Source organism: Thamnophis elegans, chromosome 9 (assembly GCF_009769535.1).
Source record: "Thamnophis elegans isolate rThaEle1 chromosome 9, rThaEle1.pri, whole genome shotgun sequence".
Taxonomy (NCBI): Eukaryota; Metazoa; Chordata; class Lepidosauria; order Squamata; family Colubridae; genus Thamnophis; species Thamnophis elegans.
The window spans coordinates 7593457-7610512 of NC_045549.1; the positions used below are offsets into that span (position 1 = coordinate 7593457).

Here is a 17056-nt window from a genome sequence, read left to right on the forward strand (position 1 = left end):
CTCGGTCAGAACGTTATCAGAACAGAATGGAATGACAACCCAGAGTATCTGCCTCTTCACCGCACAGGGCACTCTGCTAAACTGGATCACTGCACCTGCTGGAATCTGGCCACTGATCAGGTCCTGCCTTTCAGAGCCGATGCATTTGAGCCAAACTGGGAATTCCTGAAATAATAAAAGTGCATACTGGCACAGGGTGGATTCTCTCAGGATCTTTGGGATATTTCCTGTCATAGAGATGTTGACAGCCTTGGTCTGCTTTTTTTTTTCCTAAGCCAAAGGACAGATTACAAAACTATGTCAACTTTTATTATTAACAAGAATTGGAGGCTTAAAATACATTCTACTCGGCGAGATGCAATCTGGATACCTCTTTTTAAGGGGTTGAAAACCGTGCCCGTGTATTCATTTGGAGAGCTTCTTCTCTTTCTCCTTGGCTTGCTCTATTTTCTTTTCCTGACATCTGATCATAGTGGACATTGCTAGAAAGAAAGGGACAGGGTGGTTTACACCACATTGGTCTGGAAGACAAATGGCATCTCTTTTGCGTCGCGGGTTCTGTAAAAATGGCTCCTGGGGTGGTTAAGGAACCAGGTTACAAACCAGGAGTGTGTGTGTTCTAGTCCCGCCTCAGGCATGAAAGCCAAATGAGTGACTTTGGGCCAATCAATAGGAGACTGGGAATTCTAGTCCCGCCTCAGGCATGAAAGCCAATTGAGTGACTTTGGGCCAATTTCCAGGAGACTGTGAGTTCTAGTCCCGCCTCAGGCATGAAAGCCAATTGAGTGACTTTGGGCCAATTACCAGGAGACTGTGAGTTCTAGTCCTGCCTTAGGCATGAAAGCCGGCTGGGTGACCTTTGGGCCAGTCTCTTTCTCTTAGCCCTACTCATTTCACAATTGTTGTTACAAAAATAGGTGGAAAAAGAAGTATTAGGTGTGTTCACCACCTTGAGTTATTTGTAAAAATAATAAAAGGGGGGGGGGATACATATAGATAAATAAAAGTAAAAGGTGAGACCCCTCTGCAGGATCTCCTCTCATCCAGAGCATCCTTCTTCCAGATGTAAGAACTAACTTTCCTCCCTTTAACATTCAGAAAGCTTTTAAAAACGTGCTTTTTTTTCAGGAAGCAGCAGGGGACTCGAGCAATAAGGGGGTTACAGACACCTGAGCACACCTGGCACCATGCTTTAATATTTGTAACACCAGAACTGTTGATTGAATTTTGCCAGGTGATACGCTGACGTTTTGATAGCTGTGTCGTGCATTTGCACGATGAGCTTGTAAGATGCTTTAAATCAGGGATGTCAAACTCAAGGGCCCTGGGGGAGGATCTGGCCCACGGGCCGCTTAGAATTGGCCCACGGGCTGCCCTGGAAGTGACAAAGGACCGGCCCGCAATGTAACACAGTTGTTAAGTGAATCTGGCTTCTCCATTGATCGTGTTTGTCAGAAGGTCGCAAAAGGGGATCACAAGATCCTGGGACATTGCAACCGTCATAAATATGAATCCGTTGCCAAGCATCCGAATTTTGATCCTGTGACTATGGGAATGCTGCAATCATCTAAGTGTGAAAAACGGACTTAAGTCACTGTTCTCAGTGCTGTTGTAAATCCAAACGGACACTAAACTAATGGTTATAAGTCGAGGACTACCTGCAGGGGTGGGTTCCTACCAGTTCTAACCTCTTCTATAGAAGAGGTTCCACAAATCAAGTGTACCATTTTGAACCGGTTCCAGCTCCCTCCCCCAGCCCGTCCGCACGTCATCAAGATGAAGAGCGAGAGGAGGAATTCTGGGAGTTGAAATCCACAAGTCTTAAAGCTGTCAACTTTGAACACCCCTGGGGTTTTTTTCTAAAGGGTTAGGGGTGCAAGGGTCTTGTAACTTGACAGCTTTAATACTTGCACACTTCAATGCCAGGGTTTCTGAGCAACATTTTGGTTGCTAAGCAAGAGCGTTGTGAAGTGAGTTTCACCACATTTTTACAAGTTGGCCACACCCACCCAGTCGCATGACCAGCAAGCCACTCCCACAAAGCAGGCCACACCTACAGAGAGGTTCTAAAAATTTTGAAACCCACCACTGACTACCTGTATTAATTAGGGCCAGCCTTCCGCACGGGGTAATTGTGTCTAGTGAAAGCTGCTGCAGAAGGAATTCTCCAGAAAATGGCGCAATTTCCATTTATCTTTTCTCACGAAGCCAATCAAGACGTTTCTAAACTCCTCAAGGCGATTTCCAGCATCACAATATCAAAAGGACCTCACAACATCGTAAATGTGCAAGGACAAAGCCCAAAACGACCCTACCTTGGTTTTTCAACTGCATGGTTTCCACGAGGTTTTGTAGATTCTCCATCTTATTCTGTAATTTCCTGCAAGCGTTTTCACTGGATTCCCCCGTTTGAATCGCTAGGGATTAAAATAGCCAGTCATGTAAACTATCGCAGATATATATATATAAAAGTACATGCATTCAATTTTTTTTACTACCGGTTCTGTGGGCGTGGTTTGGTGGGCGTGGTGTGGCTTGGTGGGCATGGCTTGGTGGGCGTGGCTTGGTGGGTGTGGCAGGGGAAGGATACTGCAAAATCTCCATTTCCACCCCACTCTGGGGCCAGCCAGAAGTGGTATTTGCTGGTTCACCGAATTACTCAAATTTCCGCTACCGGTTCTCCAGAACCTGTCCGAACCTGCTGGATTTCACCCCTGATCCGGAGGCAGACTGCCAGCGATAAAGGAAAAGGCACCAGTCAGCTCATACAGTTCAGTGTATTATGAGAAACATGTTATCAACACTGCTCAATGGCAGTTGGGTTGATCTACCACAGGGGTGTCAAACCAGGGATGGTATTCAGCCAGTTCGGACCGGTTCAGGCAAACCGGAAACGGTGACCTGCGGGTGGGCCCATCCACCCGCCACGGCACTATGTTGTCCTATTTAGCCACGTTTCTAAGTCGCCCGTGTGCGTGCAAGCCGTGCGCACGAGCAAAAGCGCATGAGTGGAAGGCTGCCCGCACGCTCACAGTTCCGGTGTGTGGCGAATCGGTGGTAAAATTATGCGAAACTCACCTCTGTGTCAAACTGGGTGTCCTTCGAGGGCTGGATCAGCATTGAAGTTCTCCATGGGCCAGCCAGGTGTGTGTGTGGAGGGGGGCAGCAGAGAGACGGGATGGACCGTTTGCAGCCCCCCTGCAGCCCATTTTCGACCTCTACAGCTTCCTGCAGCACCCTGCTGGCCAAAATACGATGCAGGGGGGACTGTGCAAGACCCTCCCGTGGTCCATTTTGGGCCAGCAGAGTGCTGCAGGAAGATGTGGAGGTCGAAAATGGGCTGCGGGGGGCTACAAAAGGTCCCCCCGTGCCCTGCTTTGGCCAACAGAAGCACCAGGGGCCGGTCCTTTGATATTTCCAGACTGGCCCTGTGGCCCAGATCTAAGCACCCTCGCGGGCAGGATCAGTTTGACATCTCTGACCTACAACATTACATTATCATTTACAAAGTCGCGATTGCTTCAGAGCCAAACTAGATTGACGGGACTGGCAGAGCTGCTCGCAGAGCCAAGGTGGCGCAGTGGTTAGGGTGCAGTACTGCAGGCCACTTCAGCTGACTGCAGTTCTGCTGTTCGGCGGTTCTAATCTCACCGGCTCAAGGTTGACTCAGCCTTCCATCCTTCCGAGGTGGGTGAAATGAGGACCCGGATTGTTGGGGCGATATGCTGACTCTGTAACCGCTTAGAAAGGGCTGAAAGCCCTATGAAAGCGGTATATAAGTCTAACTGCTATTGCTATTGCTCACGAAACAAAATTCATGGATTCCGAATCCATAATCCCCAATTTATGACCGCAATAAGAATCAGAATTGCTACTGCTAAACGAGGCGGTTGTTAAGCGAACCACACCTAATTTTACTTCCCCCCCCCTTTTTTTTTGCCAAAGTTGTTGGGAACTGTCGTTCACAGTTAAGCGAGTAAGTGTCAAGCGAATCACTGCAGGCGTTAAGTGGATCACACAGTCCTTAAGCGATCCGGCTTCCTCCATCGACTTTGCTTGTCGAAAGCCGCTGGGAAAGCTGCAAACGGAGATCGTGGGACTCCGGGGTGCCGCAACCATCATAGATAGCGGCTGGGTTTTGACCGTGGGAATGCTTACCATGGTTGTAAGCACGAAGACCAGTCCTAAATCATTTTTTTCCCCAGACGACTGCCATTGTAATTTTGAAAGGTCTCTAAACGGGTGGGTTGTAAACCGAGGACTATCTAAATGCATGGCTCCTTCCATGAAAAAGAAGTGTGAGCGTTTCCACTGCCCCTTTAAGGACTGAGCCCGCTTCATGTGATCCGCTAAGGGAGAAGAAGGCAAGGTAAAAAACAGCGATGTTTGTCTCTGTCCATCTGTCCGTCATTGTGGGGGTTTCATCCCTGGAGGTTTTAAGAAGAGACTGGACAGCCAGATGTCTGAAATGGCACAGGGTCTCCTACTTGAGCAGGGGCTGGACTAGAAGACCTCCAAGGTCCCTTCGAGCTCTGTTTTGATTCTTTTATGCAGATCAAGCTTGGCTGCTTGAAGATGGGTGGACTTCAACTCCCAGAATTCTGGGAGTTGAAGTCCACCCATCTTCAAGCGGCAGAGGTTGAGAAAAACAGTGGTGTAGACAGAATGTGTATCACCGGTGTAGCCAAAGCTCCCCTTATCATTGTACTCAAATTTGCATTGCTTCTTCTTTTACCAAAGAACATAGGCAAAACAACTAGGGCTACATGAAGGTACACGAAATATTTTCAGTTTGAACCCGATGGAACACGGGACGGCCGCAAAGGATCAGATCTGCATGAAAGGGGAGGGAGCCAATGGACATGTTAAAATTTCCCAGGACCAAATCCCTTTCATGAAATGAATCAATTGCATGACAAAACAATTAGACAGTCTCTCCCCTCCTGCCTCCGTTTTTGCAAAAAATGCCCCATTCTTCGCCGGTTTTTCGCAAAAATGAGAGCATTTTTTCCTTTCCCCCAGCCCTGCTGAAGCCTGCAGAGTGCTTCTGGAGGCTGGGGGAAGGCAAAAACGCATCCGTTTTTGCGAAAAACGGCCCATCTCTGAGACCTCTCTGGGACTGGCATGTGCACACCATTAAAAAAAGGGGGGAAATTTACATTTTTTTCAATGAAGATTGTTCTGCGCATGTGCAGAACAGAAAATAAAGATGGCGGCATCCGGGATAGAACGGGTACGGTGTCTGGCCGGGTTACTAACATTCCCCCCCCCCCCATTTGACTTTGTGGCTATAGTGATCACCCTCTTTTAATAATCCCATATCCCCTTAGAGCCGAGGTGGCGCAGTGGTCAAATGCAGCACGGCAGGCTACTTCAGCTGACTGCAGATCTGCAGTTCAGCTGTTCAAATCTCACTGGCTCAGGGTTGACTCAGCCTTCCATCCTTCCGAGGTAGGTAAAATGAGGACCCGGATTGTTGTTGGGGGCGATATGCTGACTCTGTAAACCGCTTAGAGAGGGCTAAAAGCCCTATGAAGCGGTATATAAGTCTAACTGCTATTGCTATTGCTATTATGGCAGTGGTTCTCAGCCTGTGGGTCAGGATCCCTTTGGGGGTCGAACGACCCTTTCAGAGGGGTCGCCTAAGACCATAGGAAAACACCTATTTTTCAAAAAAATACAGAAAACATAAATAATTTTATGGTCACCACAACATGAGGAACTGTATTAAGGGTCACGGGCATTAGGAAGGTTGAGACCAGTGGTGGGATTCAAATTTTTTTACTACCGGTTCTGTGGGCGTGGCTTGGTGGGCGTGGCAGGGGAAGGATACTGCAAAATCTCCATTCCCTCCCCACTCCAGTGGAAAATCCCCATTTCCTCCCTATCAGCTGGGACTCGGGAGGCAGAGAATAGATGGGGCGGGGCCAGCCAGAGGTGGTATTTATCGCTTCTCTAAACTACTCAAATTTCTGCTACCGGTTCTCCAGAACTGGTCAGAACCTGCTGAATCCCACCTCTGGTTGAGACCCACTGCCTTACAGGGTGGAGTTTGGGGCAACTGAGTGGAGCTGAGCGTTTACTGGCCGGATGCCCATTCTGTCGCCAGTGCGGAGTTTCATTTAGCAGATATATTCTCAGGATGCCCAGAGAGAGAAATATCTGCCTCTCCCTAGGAGCAAACTCACAGGTTCCTAATTGTGATGCAAGAGCTCTGACTGCATCACATAAAAGTGACTGTAGTCCTGTTTCTGAAATCTGTCTCTGTCATTAAATGAAAAAGGATTTATTCCATCAACGTCAGGGATCTGTTTAACTGAAGATCAGAACCTGATGATCCCTGGATCCATCAAAGGAGCCTACGTCAAGAGGAGAAATTTCTCGAGCGAAATGAATGTTAGAAGAAGTGGAGTTTAGCTGGCAATCCCCTGGATGGTTTCCCCTCCCTTTCAGCTGTTATCCTAATCCCTAATCTTTAGGAACAGAATAAAGATATCTGGTTAACTTTCAGGGATAATTGAGCCCAAATCCCTGAAATGTTTTATTTGTGGAGGGAAAATAAAATAAAAAGACGATCACATTAACCATAAAATATCCCCCTCATTGGAGAAGAGGGATTGAATTTCAGAATGAGTTTACACTTCGCGTCAAGGCAAAATGCAGATTACGAGTCCAGGTGGTCCTCAGTTTACGGCCACAGTTGAGCCCCAAATCTCTGTTGGGAAGAGAAACATTTGTTCAGTGAGTTTTTTTGCCCCATTTTACAACTTCTCCCCATGGTTGTTAAGGGAACTACTGCAGCTGAGAAGTTAATTCACCCAGGTTGCTAAGTGAATCTGGCTTCCCCATTGATTTTGCTTGTGAGACGGTCGCAAAAGTGGATGACGTGACGCAGGGGACACAGGAAAAGGCCATAGATGTGAACCAGTTGCCAAGCATCGGAATTTTGATCACATGACCCTGGGGATGCGGCAACGGTCATAACTGTGAAAAATGGCCGTGAGTCAACTCAGGGCTGCTCTAACTTTAGTCGGCACATGAACTTGTTGTAAATCGAGGACTACCTGATCAAATTCAGATGCTTGGCAGCTGCCTCGTATTTATGACGGTCGCAGTGCCCCAGGGTCACAAGATCCCTTTTGCGGGGAAGCCACTTAACAACCTTGTTACTCACTTAACAGTTGCAGTGATTCACTTAACAACAAAGGATCTAAAATGGGGCAAAACTCACTTAACAGCTGTCTCACTGAGCAACAGAAATTGTGGGTCACAACTGTAGTCAAGAGGTGGGTTGCTCCCGGTTCGGCCCAGTTCATTTGAACCGGTAGTGGAATTCAGGCTTGGATGCAGAACCGGCTGTGACCCAGGCCTGACACGCCTCGGAATTGGTTCCCTTGCTGCCGCTTGGGCGCCGCCATTTTGAATTTTAGTGACCGTGCGTACGCAGTTAACTGTAAATTGTTCTGTGCATGCGCGCAGGGTTCCACCACAAAACCACGTTCGACTAAAGCGCGCTCGACGAAACCGCGTAGCTGACGTCATCAACAGAGCGACAACAGCGCGGAGACAGAAGCACGCTGTAAACGCTAACCTAAAATTAACCCCTAAACCTAAACCTAACCCCCTAACCTAATCCTAAACCTAACCCTAAACCTAACCCTAAACCTACCCTTAACCTAACCCTAACCCTAATCCTAACCCTTACCTAACCCTAAACCTAACCCTAACCCTTAACCTAACCCTAACCCTAACCCTTAACCTAACCCTAAACCTAAACCTAAACCTAACCCTAAACCCTACCCTAACCCTAACCCTAAACCTAACCCTAACCCTAACCCTAAACCTAACCCTAAACCTAACCCTAAACCTAACCCTAAACCTAACTCTAAACTAACCTTACCTTAAGTTGAATCGGCTTGCTTCAAAGCGCTATTTAAAGCGCCCTTCTTTCCTCCGTGCTGGCTGTTGTCGCCCTGTTGATGACATCAGCGACGCGGTTTAATCGGGCGCGGCTTAGTTGAGCACGGTTTTGTCATGCCACGTGCGCACAGAACAATTTACAGGAACAGTGCACATCTGGCACATATAGCACATGTTGCACGCAGGTTTTGTGAACTGGCAGAAAGCCACCCTAACTGTAGTTTGTAAGTCCAGAACTAGGTATATTTTGTTTGACTTGTTGTGTCGTGCCAACCTGGAGTATACAATATTTATTTTCTCATTATTTCTGGGCATCGGAAAGGGAACGCATGCCAATTTTTCAGTACTGAAACAGCTTTATCAGTCACCAGCAATGCAGTGGGAAGTTGGGTGAAAAAAAATAGGAATATACTTACAAGCAGAGGTGCTGAAAGAAACACCTGTTTGGAAAGAAGAAGAAAAACACCATGTCATGTTTCCATTGACAGGAAAAAACCCTTATCCACAGCACAAAAAACTCCCTCTATGAATTATTACGCATGGTGGAATTCATTTTTTTTTACTATCGGTTCTGTGAGCATGGCTTGGTGGGTGTGGCTTGGTGGGCGTGGCAGGGGAAGGATACTGCAAAATCCCCATTCCCTCCCAATCAGTTGGGACTCGGGAAGCAGAGAAGAGATGGGGGTGGGGCCAGCCAGAGGTGGTATTTATCGGTTCTCCGAAATACTCAAAATTTCCGCTACTGGTTCTCCAGAACCTGCTGAATACCACCTCTGGTATAAACCCAGGGGTGAAATTCAGCAGGTTCTGACAGGTTCTGGAGAACCAGTAGTGGAAATTTTGAGTAGTTCGGAGAATTGGCAAATACCATCTCTGGCTGGCCCCAGACTAGGGTGGAAATGAAGATTTTACAGTATCCTTCCCCTGGAGTGGAGAAGGAATGGAGGTTTTGCAGAATCCTTCCCCTGGAGTGGAGAAGGAATGGAGATTTTGCAGTATCTTTCCCCTGCTGTGCCCACCAAGCCACACCCATAGAACCAGTAGTAAAAGAAAATTGAATTTCATCACTGTGTAAACCAGGTCTTTTAAAAAAATTGGCAGCTTTTAATTTGTGGACTTCAACTCCCTGAATTTCTTATCCACCCGAAACAACAATCAAATCAAACCACTTGATGGGCTCTATATCACTCTGGCCTCCCCAGGCCTGTTGAACAAAACCATAGAGTCTTTTGAAAGAGCATCACAGCATGGGCCAATCTTATTTCCGCAGGGTAGATATTCTACAAGGAGGGAGCCACCACAGAGAAGTCCCTTCTTCTTAGTCCCACTTGATCAGGGGTCCCCAACATGTGGGCTGTGGCCTAATTGCCACCGGGCCATGTCAAGGGTCGGTGCCCACATGCCCATACGAGTATTGTCGGGGGCGCTCACGGTCTTACTCAGGAAGAACTGAATTGTGTCCATAAAGACTCTTTGTGATTACTTTGCACGCTTACTTCGACTGGTGGTCGTAGTTGTGACTTCTGGGGGGGAGCTGTTCTTCTTCAGACTGGACCGTCGTTCGAAGCAAGGGGCAGGAGCCGCCTTAAGGTCATCCAAAGGAGCCGTTAGCAAGGAGTGCACAGGAGACCTATCTTTGTATCGGTCCTCAAAAGAGGTTTCTTAGAGGAGGTATAGCGAGCGGAGAGTTGGGACACTACAGGAAGCAAAGACAATGGGCGTTAAAAGCAACCGGGAGGGAAGCAACTTAGAACTGGGGAGAAATTTCCTGACAGTGAGAACAATTCATCAGTGGAACAGAAATTGCCTCCAGAACTTGTGAATGTTCCAACACTGGAAGTCTTTAAGAAGATGTTGGATGTAGAATAGATGTTATTCTATTCTATTCTATTCTATTCTATTCTATTCTATTCTAATTTTGTCTGAAGTGGTATAGGGTTTCCTGCCTAGGCAGGGCGTTGGACTAGAAGACCTCCAAGGTCCCTTCCAATTCTGTTATTCTATTCTATTCTATTCTATTCTATTAACTTTGTCTGAAGTTGTGTAGGGTTTCCTGCCTAGGCAGAGGGTTGGACTAAAAGACCTCTAAGGTCCCTTCTAATTCTGTTATTCTATTCTATTCTATTCTATTCTATTCTATTCTATTCTATTCTAATCATTTGTCTGAAGTGGTGTAGGGTTTCCTGTCTGAGCCGGGGGTTGGACTAGAAACCTCCAAGGTACCTTCCAAGTCTGCTATTCTATTCTATTCTATTCTATTCTAACTGTCTGAAGTGGTGTAGGGTTTCCTGCCTGAGCCGGGGGTTGGACTAGAAGACCTCCAAGGTTCCTTCCAATTCTGTTATTCTATTCCATTCTATTCCATTCTATTCCATTCTATTCCATTCTATTCCATTCTATTCCATTCCATTCCATTCCATTCTATTCTATTCTATTCTATTCTATTCTATTCTATTCTATTCTAACCATTTGACTGAAGTGGTGTAGGGTTTCCTGCCTAAGCAGGGGATTGGACTAGAAGACCTCCAAGGTCCCGTCCAACTCTTTTATTCTATTCTATTCTATTCTATTCTAAAAGGGGGCGTTTCAAGAGACCCCCAAGGTGGTGTTTTTTTTGCCATTTTTTTCTTTACAAATGTAAACCACCACTTCCCATGCTGATATTGTACTTCCGTAAGACAATGCCTGCGGAGATTCGCAGTCATCCATCTCATGGTTATCCCAAAGGTGCTTTTCAGGAGACGACTAGACTTTCTTTGAAGACGTCTCGCTTCTCCTCCAGGAAGTTTCTTCAGCCGAGGTGGCGCAGTGGCTAGAGTGCAGCACTGCAGGCTACTTGCAGCTGACTGCAGTTCTGCAGTTTGGCTGTTCAAATCTCACCGGCTCAAGGTTGACTCAGCCTTCCATCCCTCCGAGGTAGGGAAAAATGAGGACCCGGATTGTTGGGGGCAATAGGTTGACTCTGTAAACCGCTTAGAGAGGGCTGAAAGCCCTATGAAGCGGTATATAAGTCTAACTGCCATTGCTATTGCTAGCTCTGACTGGATGGTGGGGAAAGATGGATTTATACTCCTTGCAGACAGCTGGTCCTTTGCATCCTTTTAGAGGGTCGTTGAGGCCACTTGGAGGTTTATCTCTGTCCTCAGGGTCACCTGAGTGGTGCTCTTAGCACTGAGTAGTGCTACTCAGGTGACCCTGAGGACACAGAGAAACCTCCAAGGGCTTCAGCTACCCTCTAAAAGGATGCAACCTCCAAGTTCCCACCTGCGATTTCCACTACCAGTTTGGTGAACTGGTCCGAACTGGCTGAATACCATCTCTGGTTTCCTCGTTTAATGTCCAAGGGGAAGCTCACCACTGGATGTAAAAGGGAAAGCCGATTCTTGACCTTCAAGATCTGCAGTATGTAGGTTAAGGCATCCCTGTGAATAAAACAAAAAATAAAGCCACGTTGTCTCTCTGTTACTCAAGAGCCACCTAAAGATGAGGAATACAGCCTGCCATTATCAACAAAAGAATAATTGCAGGCAGTCCTCAACTTACAACCATATGAAGTTACAACGGCACTGGGGAAAAAAAGTAGCTTGTGACCATTTTTCACACTTACGACCGCCGCAGAATCCCGAAGAACCCCTGGTCAAAAGCAGATGCTTGGCGGCTGCCTCATATTTATGACCGTTGTAGGGTCCCCGGGGTCATCTGGCCCCTTTGGAGACCTTCAGACAAGGAAAGTTAAGGAGGAAGCCGGATTCGCTTAACCACCGTGTTGTTAATTTAACAACTGAAGTGATTCACTTAACAACGGTGGCAGGAAAGGTTGTAAAAGGGGGACAAACTAACTTAACTGTCCTGCTTAGCGACATTAATTTTGGGCCCAAGGCATGCATCCATCCATCCATTCCATCCATCCATCCATCCATCCATCCATCCATCCATTTCTCTGTCTATCTTTCTGTCTGTCTGTCTGTCTGTCTGTCTGTCTCTCTCTCTCTCTCCTCTCTCTCTCTCTCTCTCTCTCTCTCTCTCTCTCTCTCTATCTATCTATCTATCTATCTATCTATCTATCTATCTATCTATCTATTGCATTTGTGCTGATAAATAAATAAAGGGAGACTAGTATAGATCTATTTCAAGCTATTTAGCTCTCATCAGCTAGCCACAACCTTACTGGGATTTGAACCTGTGCTATATTACATATTAATACAGTATTACACAGAATCTGTGTGTATTACATATTAGGCAGTTGTGTTAGCCACTGAACCACAGGCTCTCCTCCTTTATCAGCTAAGCAGGGAAATAGGTATGTATTGTGTCACAACCCCTGGTATGCCCAAATATGGGAGGAAGCATACTGCTTCCTTTCTCTGTCTATCGGCTCACCCCAGGAGACCATCCAGACAGAAAGCCATTATTTTTAATGTTGTCTTTGTTACATTTGTGTGCATTTATGCTGATAAATTTATATCTACCATTATTATTTTTATAAATAAGGAAGAAAATATGTCTAATATTCTTTCTTCCTCCTATTTTCCCTACAAAGATAACTCTCTGAAGTGAGTTGGACTAAGAGAGATGCTATCATGCTTAAGGCAGAATTAGAACTCCCAGTCTCCTAGTTTGCAGCTTGGTGCCCTAAGCTTAATCATAGAGAAGCCCACTTCTGTCTCTGTTGGGAAAACAACACGAAGCGATCTTTTCTATCTGAAATATTTGAAAACTGAAGATCTTATTAAAGCAGAATGCAAGGATGTAGTTTGGTAGACAGACTTGGTTCCGTAAATGGAACAGACAATGGTTTCTCTTCTTCCTCCAGAGGTCCACACAAATGCTTAACATTGTGGGTTATGGAGGACTGGGGTGGTTAGGAGGACTCCCTGGAAGATTTGGAAGCTGGACGTCCCATTCCACAGTGTACAAAGTTAGCAACCACCCCTCTCCTAGAAGAATGAAATAGTTTGGGGAAATATTAAAAAGGGCAGAATTTGATGTTTCCCCTAAAAGAGAAATATTAAGGGAGACAGAAATTCAGTCCCAGCTCCCTGCCCCCAGGAGATATTTCGGTGCCCATTAGAAAGACTGGGGCCATCCTATTCACAAAATAGGATGGGATTAAGACATGATACCATAGGATAATCTAGCAGGAGACACAGAGCCGACTGCATTGCATCTCATAAGGGCATTGCATCACCCTCCAAACTTCAACAAACTTAGCTCAGACAAACACGACCGCATGGGAATCTGACAAAAGCCAATAGAATACATGTCTTGCACAGGAACAGGAAGCTCAAGGGCAAATTCTATACCCAAGAGAAGATATAAATACCCTCCCACTCTCAATCCCATGTGGTCAGCTGCCCAGAATCACACATGCTTGGGTGTTCTGCTTCATCAGGAAATGCATCTATCAACTCCTAAAGTTGCCATGGTGAGGGAAAGGTGGGGAGCACATTCTAGGCATACTTTCGGCTAAAGTCGGATCTCAGATTACCGCAGCAGACTTGGGAAAGGTGCACTTCATTGGAGAACGTGATTTATGACACAGATTGAGGGGAGGGAAGGACAGGGATAAGTTCAGCTACAATTCAAATAAGGCTAAGATCTGACTGCGAAAAGGCCTTGCCAAAATAAATCTTCTAATAAATGACTGGTTTTCTTTTGAATTTGGCTCGTGACTCAATGAATCAATTAGGGCATTTTTTTTGGAAACCTGACAGCACCCTCTTTCCAATCAGCCTCCAGCCTCCATTTTGTTTCCAGGGCCTTTCTCCCCGACTTGGAACTGACACAGATGGACGTTTCTCCCAACAACGAGGTAGCCATTCTACCCTTAAGGACAAGGCGATGCCTTTGCCATGTCAAAGGACCAAATCAAGCATCGCTTCTCACCTGCTGTATGCTTCTTGCCCCCTGGTCACCTCTGAAGGTAAGTCTCTGACCGCAGACTCCCTGTATCGAGAGACAGAACTCTGTGAAAGCCATCAAAGAAGGTTGATTATTGATGAAATCAATGTACGATAATGACGACAAAGCAATCAAAGAAGCTTCCTTTGAAGAAAATGAGGATGTTCATGTTTTTTTTTGTTAAAAAAAAAAAATCTGAACCAAGCCAAGCCAGTTTCTGAAAGAATCTTGCTTAGAATGTCCTTAACCAAGACAGTTTCCTTTCCTAATTATTTCTTGAACCAGCGGGGACCAGATGCTAAAAGCACTGCACAACGAGATGTTGCTTCCAACCCATCAGCTAGTAATAGGGAAAAAAAGGATTTCTGAATTTTCCATTTAGAATAAAACAGTGGTGGAGAATTTTAGAATTTTTTGTCTTTGCCTGGGGAATGATGCTTCTTTAAAATGCATCATTTCGGGGGAACATTTCTGGAACAAGCTTTCCTTTCATTGTGGGAGAAATTCTGCTATCTTAGAAAAAGCGTGAGATGTATTCAGTGGTGGTTTCCTACTGGTTTGGCCCAGTTCAGCCGAACCGGTAGTGGGTTTGGTGGCCTGGGTCGCTGGAACCGCCAGTGACCCAAGTCTACCATGCCCATGAACCTGTTCTCCGGTTGGCGCCATCGGCATTGCCATCTTGTTTTTTGGTTCTGCGCATGCGCAGAAATTTTTATTGTACTGTGCATGCGTGCATAGTGTGCATCAAGCATGCACGCAGCGTGCCCACAACTGAACTGGCAGTAGTGGCTGCCGAAACCCACACCTGGATGTCTCTATAACGGCGACACAAGAACATTCAAAGCTCAAGGTTGAACTGTGGGGTCCCAGGTGCTCTCTGAACTTGGTGGCTTTCTTTCAGACGTTTTATTACCCAGCTAGTAACATCATCAGGGCTAGCTGAGTTTTTAGGTAATGAAATGTTTGCAAGAAAACCATCATGCTCAGAGAGCACCAAGGAAACCACAGTATCCGTAACTGTAATCTTAACCTGGGACAAGGGAAGGCTAAAGAGAATGTTTCTTTTAATTGTCTCCCTAACTGCATTCTGGATAGGTCACGAATGTTCACAGGTGTTTGAATACCCCCTAAAATACATTAAAAATATGCTGTTGTAAAAGGTAAAGGCAAAGATTCCCCTCGCACATATGTGCTAGTCGTTCCTGACTCTAGGGGGCGGTGCTCATCTCTGTTTCAAAGCCAAAGAGCCAGCGCTGTCCGAAGACGTCTCCGTGGTCATGTGGCCGGCATGACTCAATGCCAAAGGTGCACAGAACGCTGTACCTTCCCACCAAAGGTGGTTCCTACTTTTCTATTTGTATTTTTTAACGAGCTTTCGAACTGCTAGGTTGGCAGAAGCTGGGACAAGGAACGGGCGCTCACTCCATTATGCGGGCACTAGGGATTCGAACCACCGACCTTTCTGATCGACGAGCTCAGCGTCTTAGCCCTGAGCCACTGTGTCCCTTTACGCAGTGCTAGAAATAATAACAATAGAAAAAAAAAACCCGCACATTTTCTCCCATCGGGCTCAATTAGAATATTTTGATCTTCCAGGTCAAAATTTCAGAGCCTCACCCTGCAGGGGTCATATGTTCTTCTGCCCATGTTTTCTCTGCTAGGAAATTCTCTGAATGGGGGCAGTAAAAATGCAGACACCATGTAATACATCATATTATTTACACAGTTTTTGGGGTAGTCATTAACAGTCTTATGCAAAGTGGGATTCCTGATTGGGAAAGGAAACATGGCTGAGTGGCAGCTTCATTAGAGCAAGTGTAACAATATGTCGGTTAGCAGAAAACGAGACTGGCATAAAGCGGGTCAAGTGAAGGAAAGTGATGGGAGGACTCCCTTGGCTTTTATTTCCCTTCCACCAACTTGTCCAATAGTGGGACAAAGCCCACCAGCCAATCACCGTATTCTTCTTTGCATGGCATAGAGATGGGCGAGGAGAGACACGTGCGTCGAACAACAGGCTTGGCCACATCTCAAATTTTCCAAGGAGATGGGGGCAGATGGGGAGGTGATCCATGCCCACGAAGTGACAGTGTTCTTCTTTTTCTAAAGTTATTAACCAGTGGAAAAGCTTTGCCTTCAGAAAAGGTGGGCGCTCCATCACTGGAGGTTTTTAAGAAGAGACTGGATGGTCACTTGTCTGAGATGTACAGGTTCTCCTGCTTGAGAAGGAGGATGGACTAGAAGACCTCCAAGGTTCCTTCCAGCTCTATTCTATTCTGTTCTGTTCTGTTCTATTCTGTTCCATTCCGTTCCGTTCCGTTCCACTCCACTCCCTATTCTATTCAATTCTGTTCTATTCCATTCCACCTCTATCTATTCTATTCTACTCCCTATTCTATTCTATTTCCACTCCTATTCTATTCTATTCTATTCCTCCTATTCTATCTATTCTATTCACTCCCTATCTTCTATTCCATTCCCTCCCTATTCTATTCTATTCTATTCCACTCCTATCGATTCTATTCCATTCCACTCCCTATTCTATTCTATCCATTCCACTCCCTATTCTATTCTATTCCATTCCCTCCCTATTCTATTCTATTCTATTCCACTCCACTCCACTCTCTATTCTATTCTATTCTATTCCATTCCACTCCCTATTCTATTCTATTCTATTCACTCCCTATTCTATTCTATTCCATTCCACTCCCTATTCTATTCTAGTTCTATTCCACTCCACTCCACTCTCTATTCTATTCTATTCTATTCCATTCCACTCCCTATTCTATTCTATTCTATCCACTCCCTATTCTATTCTATTCCATTCCACTCCCTATTCTATTCTATTCTATTCCACTCCCTATTCTATTCTATTCCATTCCACTCCCTAGTCTATTCTATTATATTCCATTCCATTCCACTCCCTATTCTATTCTATTCTATTCTATTCCACTCCACTCCCTATTCTATTCTATTCTATTCCATTCCATTCCACTCCCTATTCTATTCTATTCCACTCCACTCCACCTTTTCTTTGTGTCTCCCCCCCCCCCCCCGCTTTTCCTACACTTTTCCCTCCCTTATTTTTCCTATTATTTTCTTTTGGAATCTTGTATTTTATATTATAAAATATTGTGCTTGCTTCGGCAACACATATGTACTAAATTGGAACGATACAGAGAAGATGGCATATTACAAATTAATAAAAAGATCCTTCCTCAATTATTGCTGCAAG

General features: G+C 45.7%; 1 protein-coding gene across 1 annotated transcript in view; it reads right to left on the reverse strand.

Annotated features, from left to right (window-relative positions):
* Positions 1-290: 290 nt before the first annotated feature.
* The window catches only part of LOC116513296 (coiled-coil domain-containing protein 158-like), a 50478-nt gene continuing 33712 nt past the window's right edge, over positions 291-17056 (reverse strand). The window contains 6 exon segments of the mRNA XM_032224314.1: positions 291-482; positions 2316-2417; positions 8337-8360; positions 9417-9581; positions 11224-11342; positions 13807-13886. Of these exon segments, the coding sequence (XP_032080205.1) occupies positions 406-482; positions 2316-2417; positions 8337-8360; positions 9417-9581; positions 11224-11342; positions 13807-13886 (567 nt within the window). The 3' untranslated portion in view covers positions 291-405.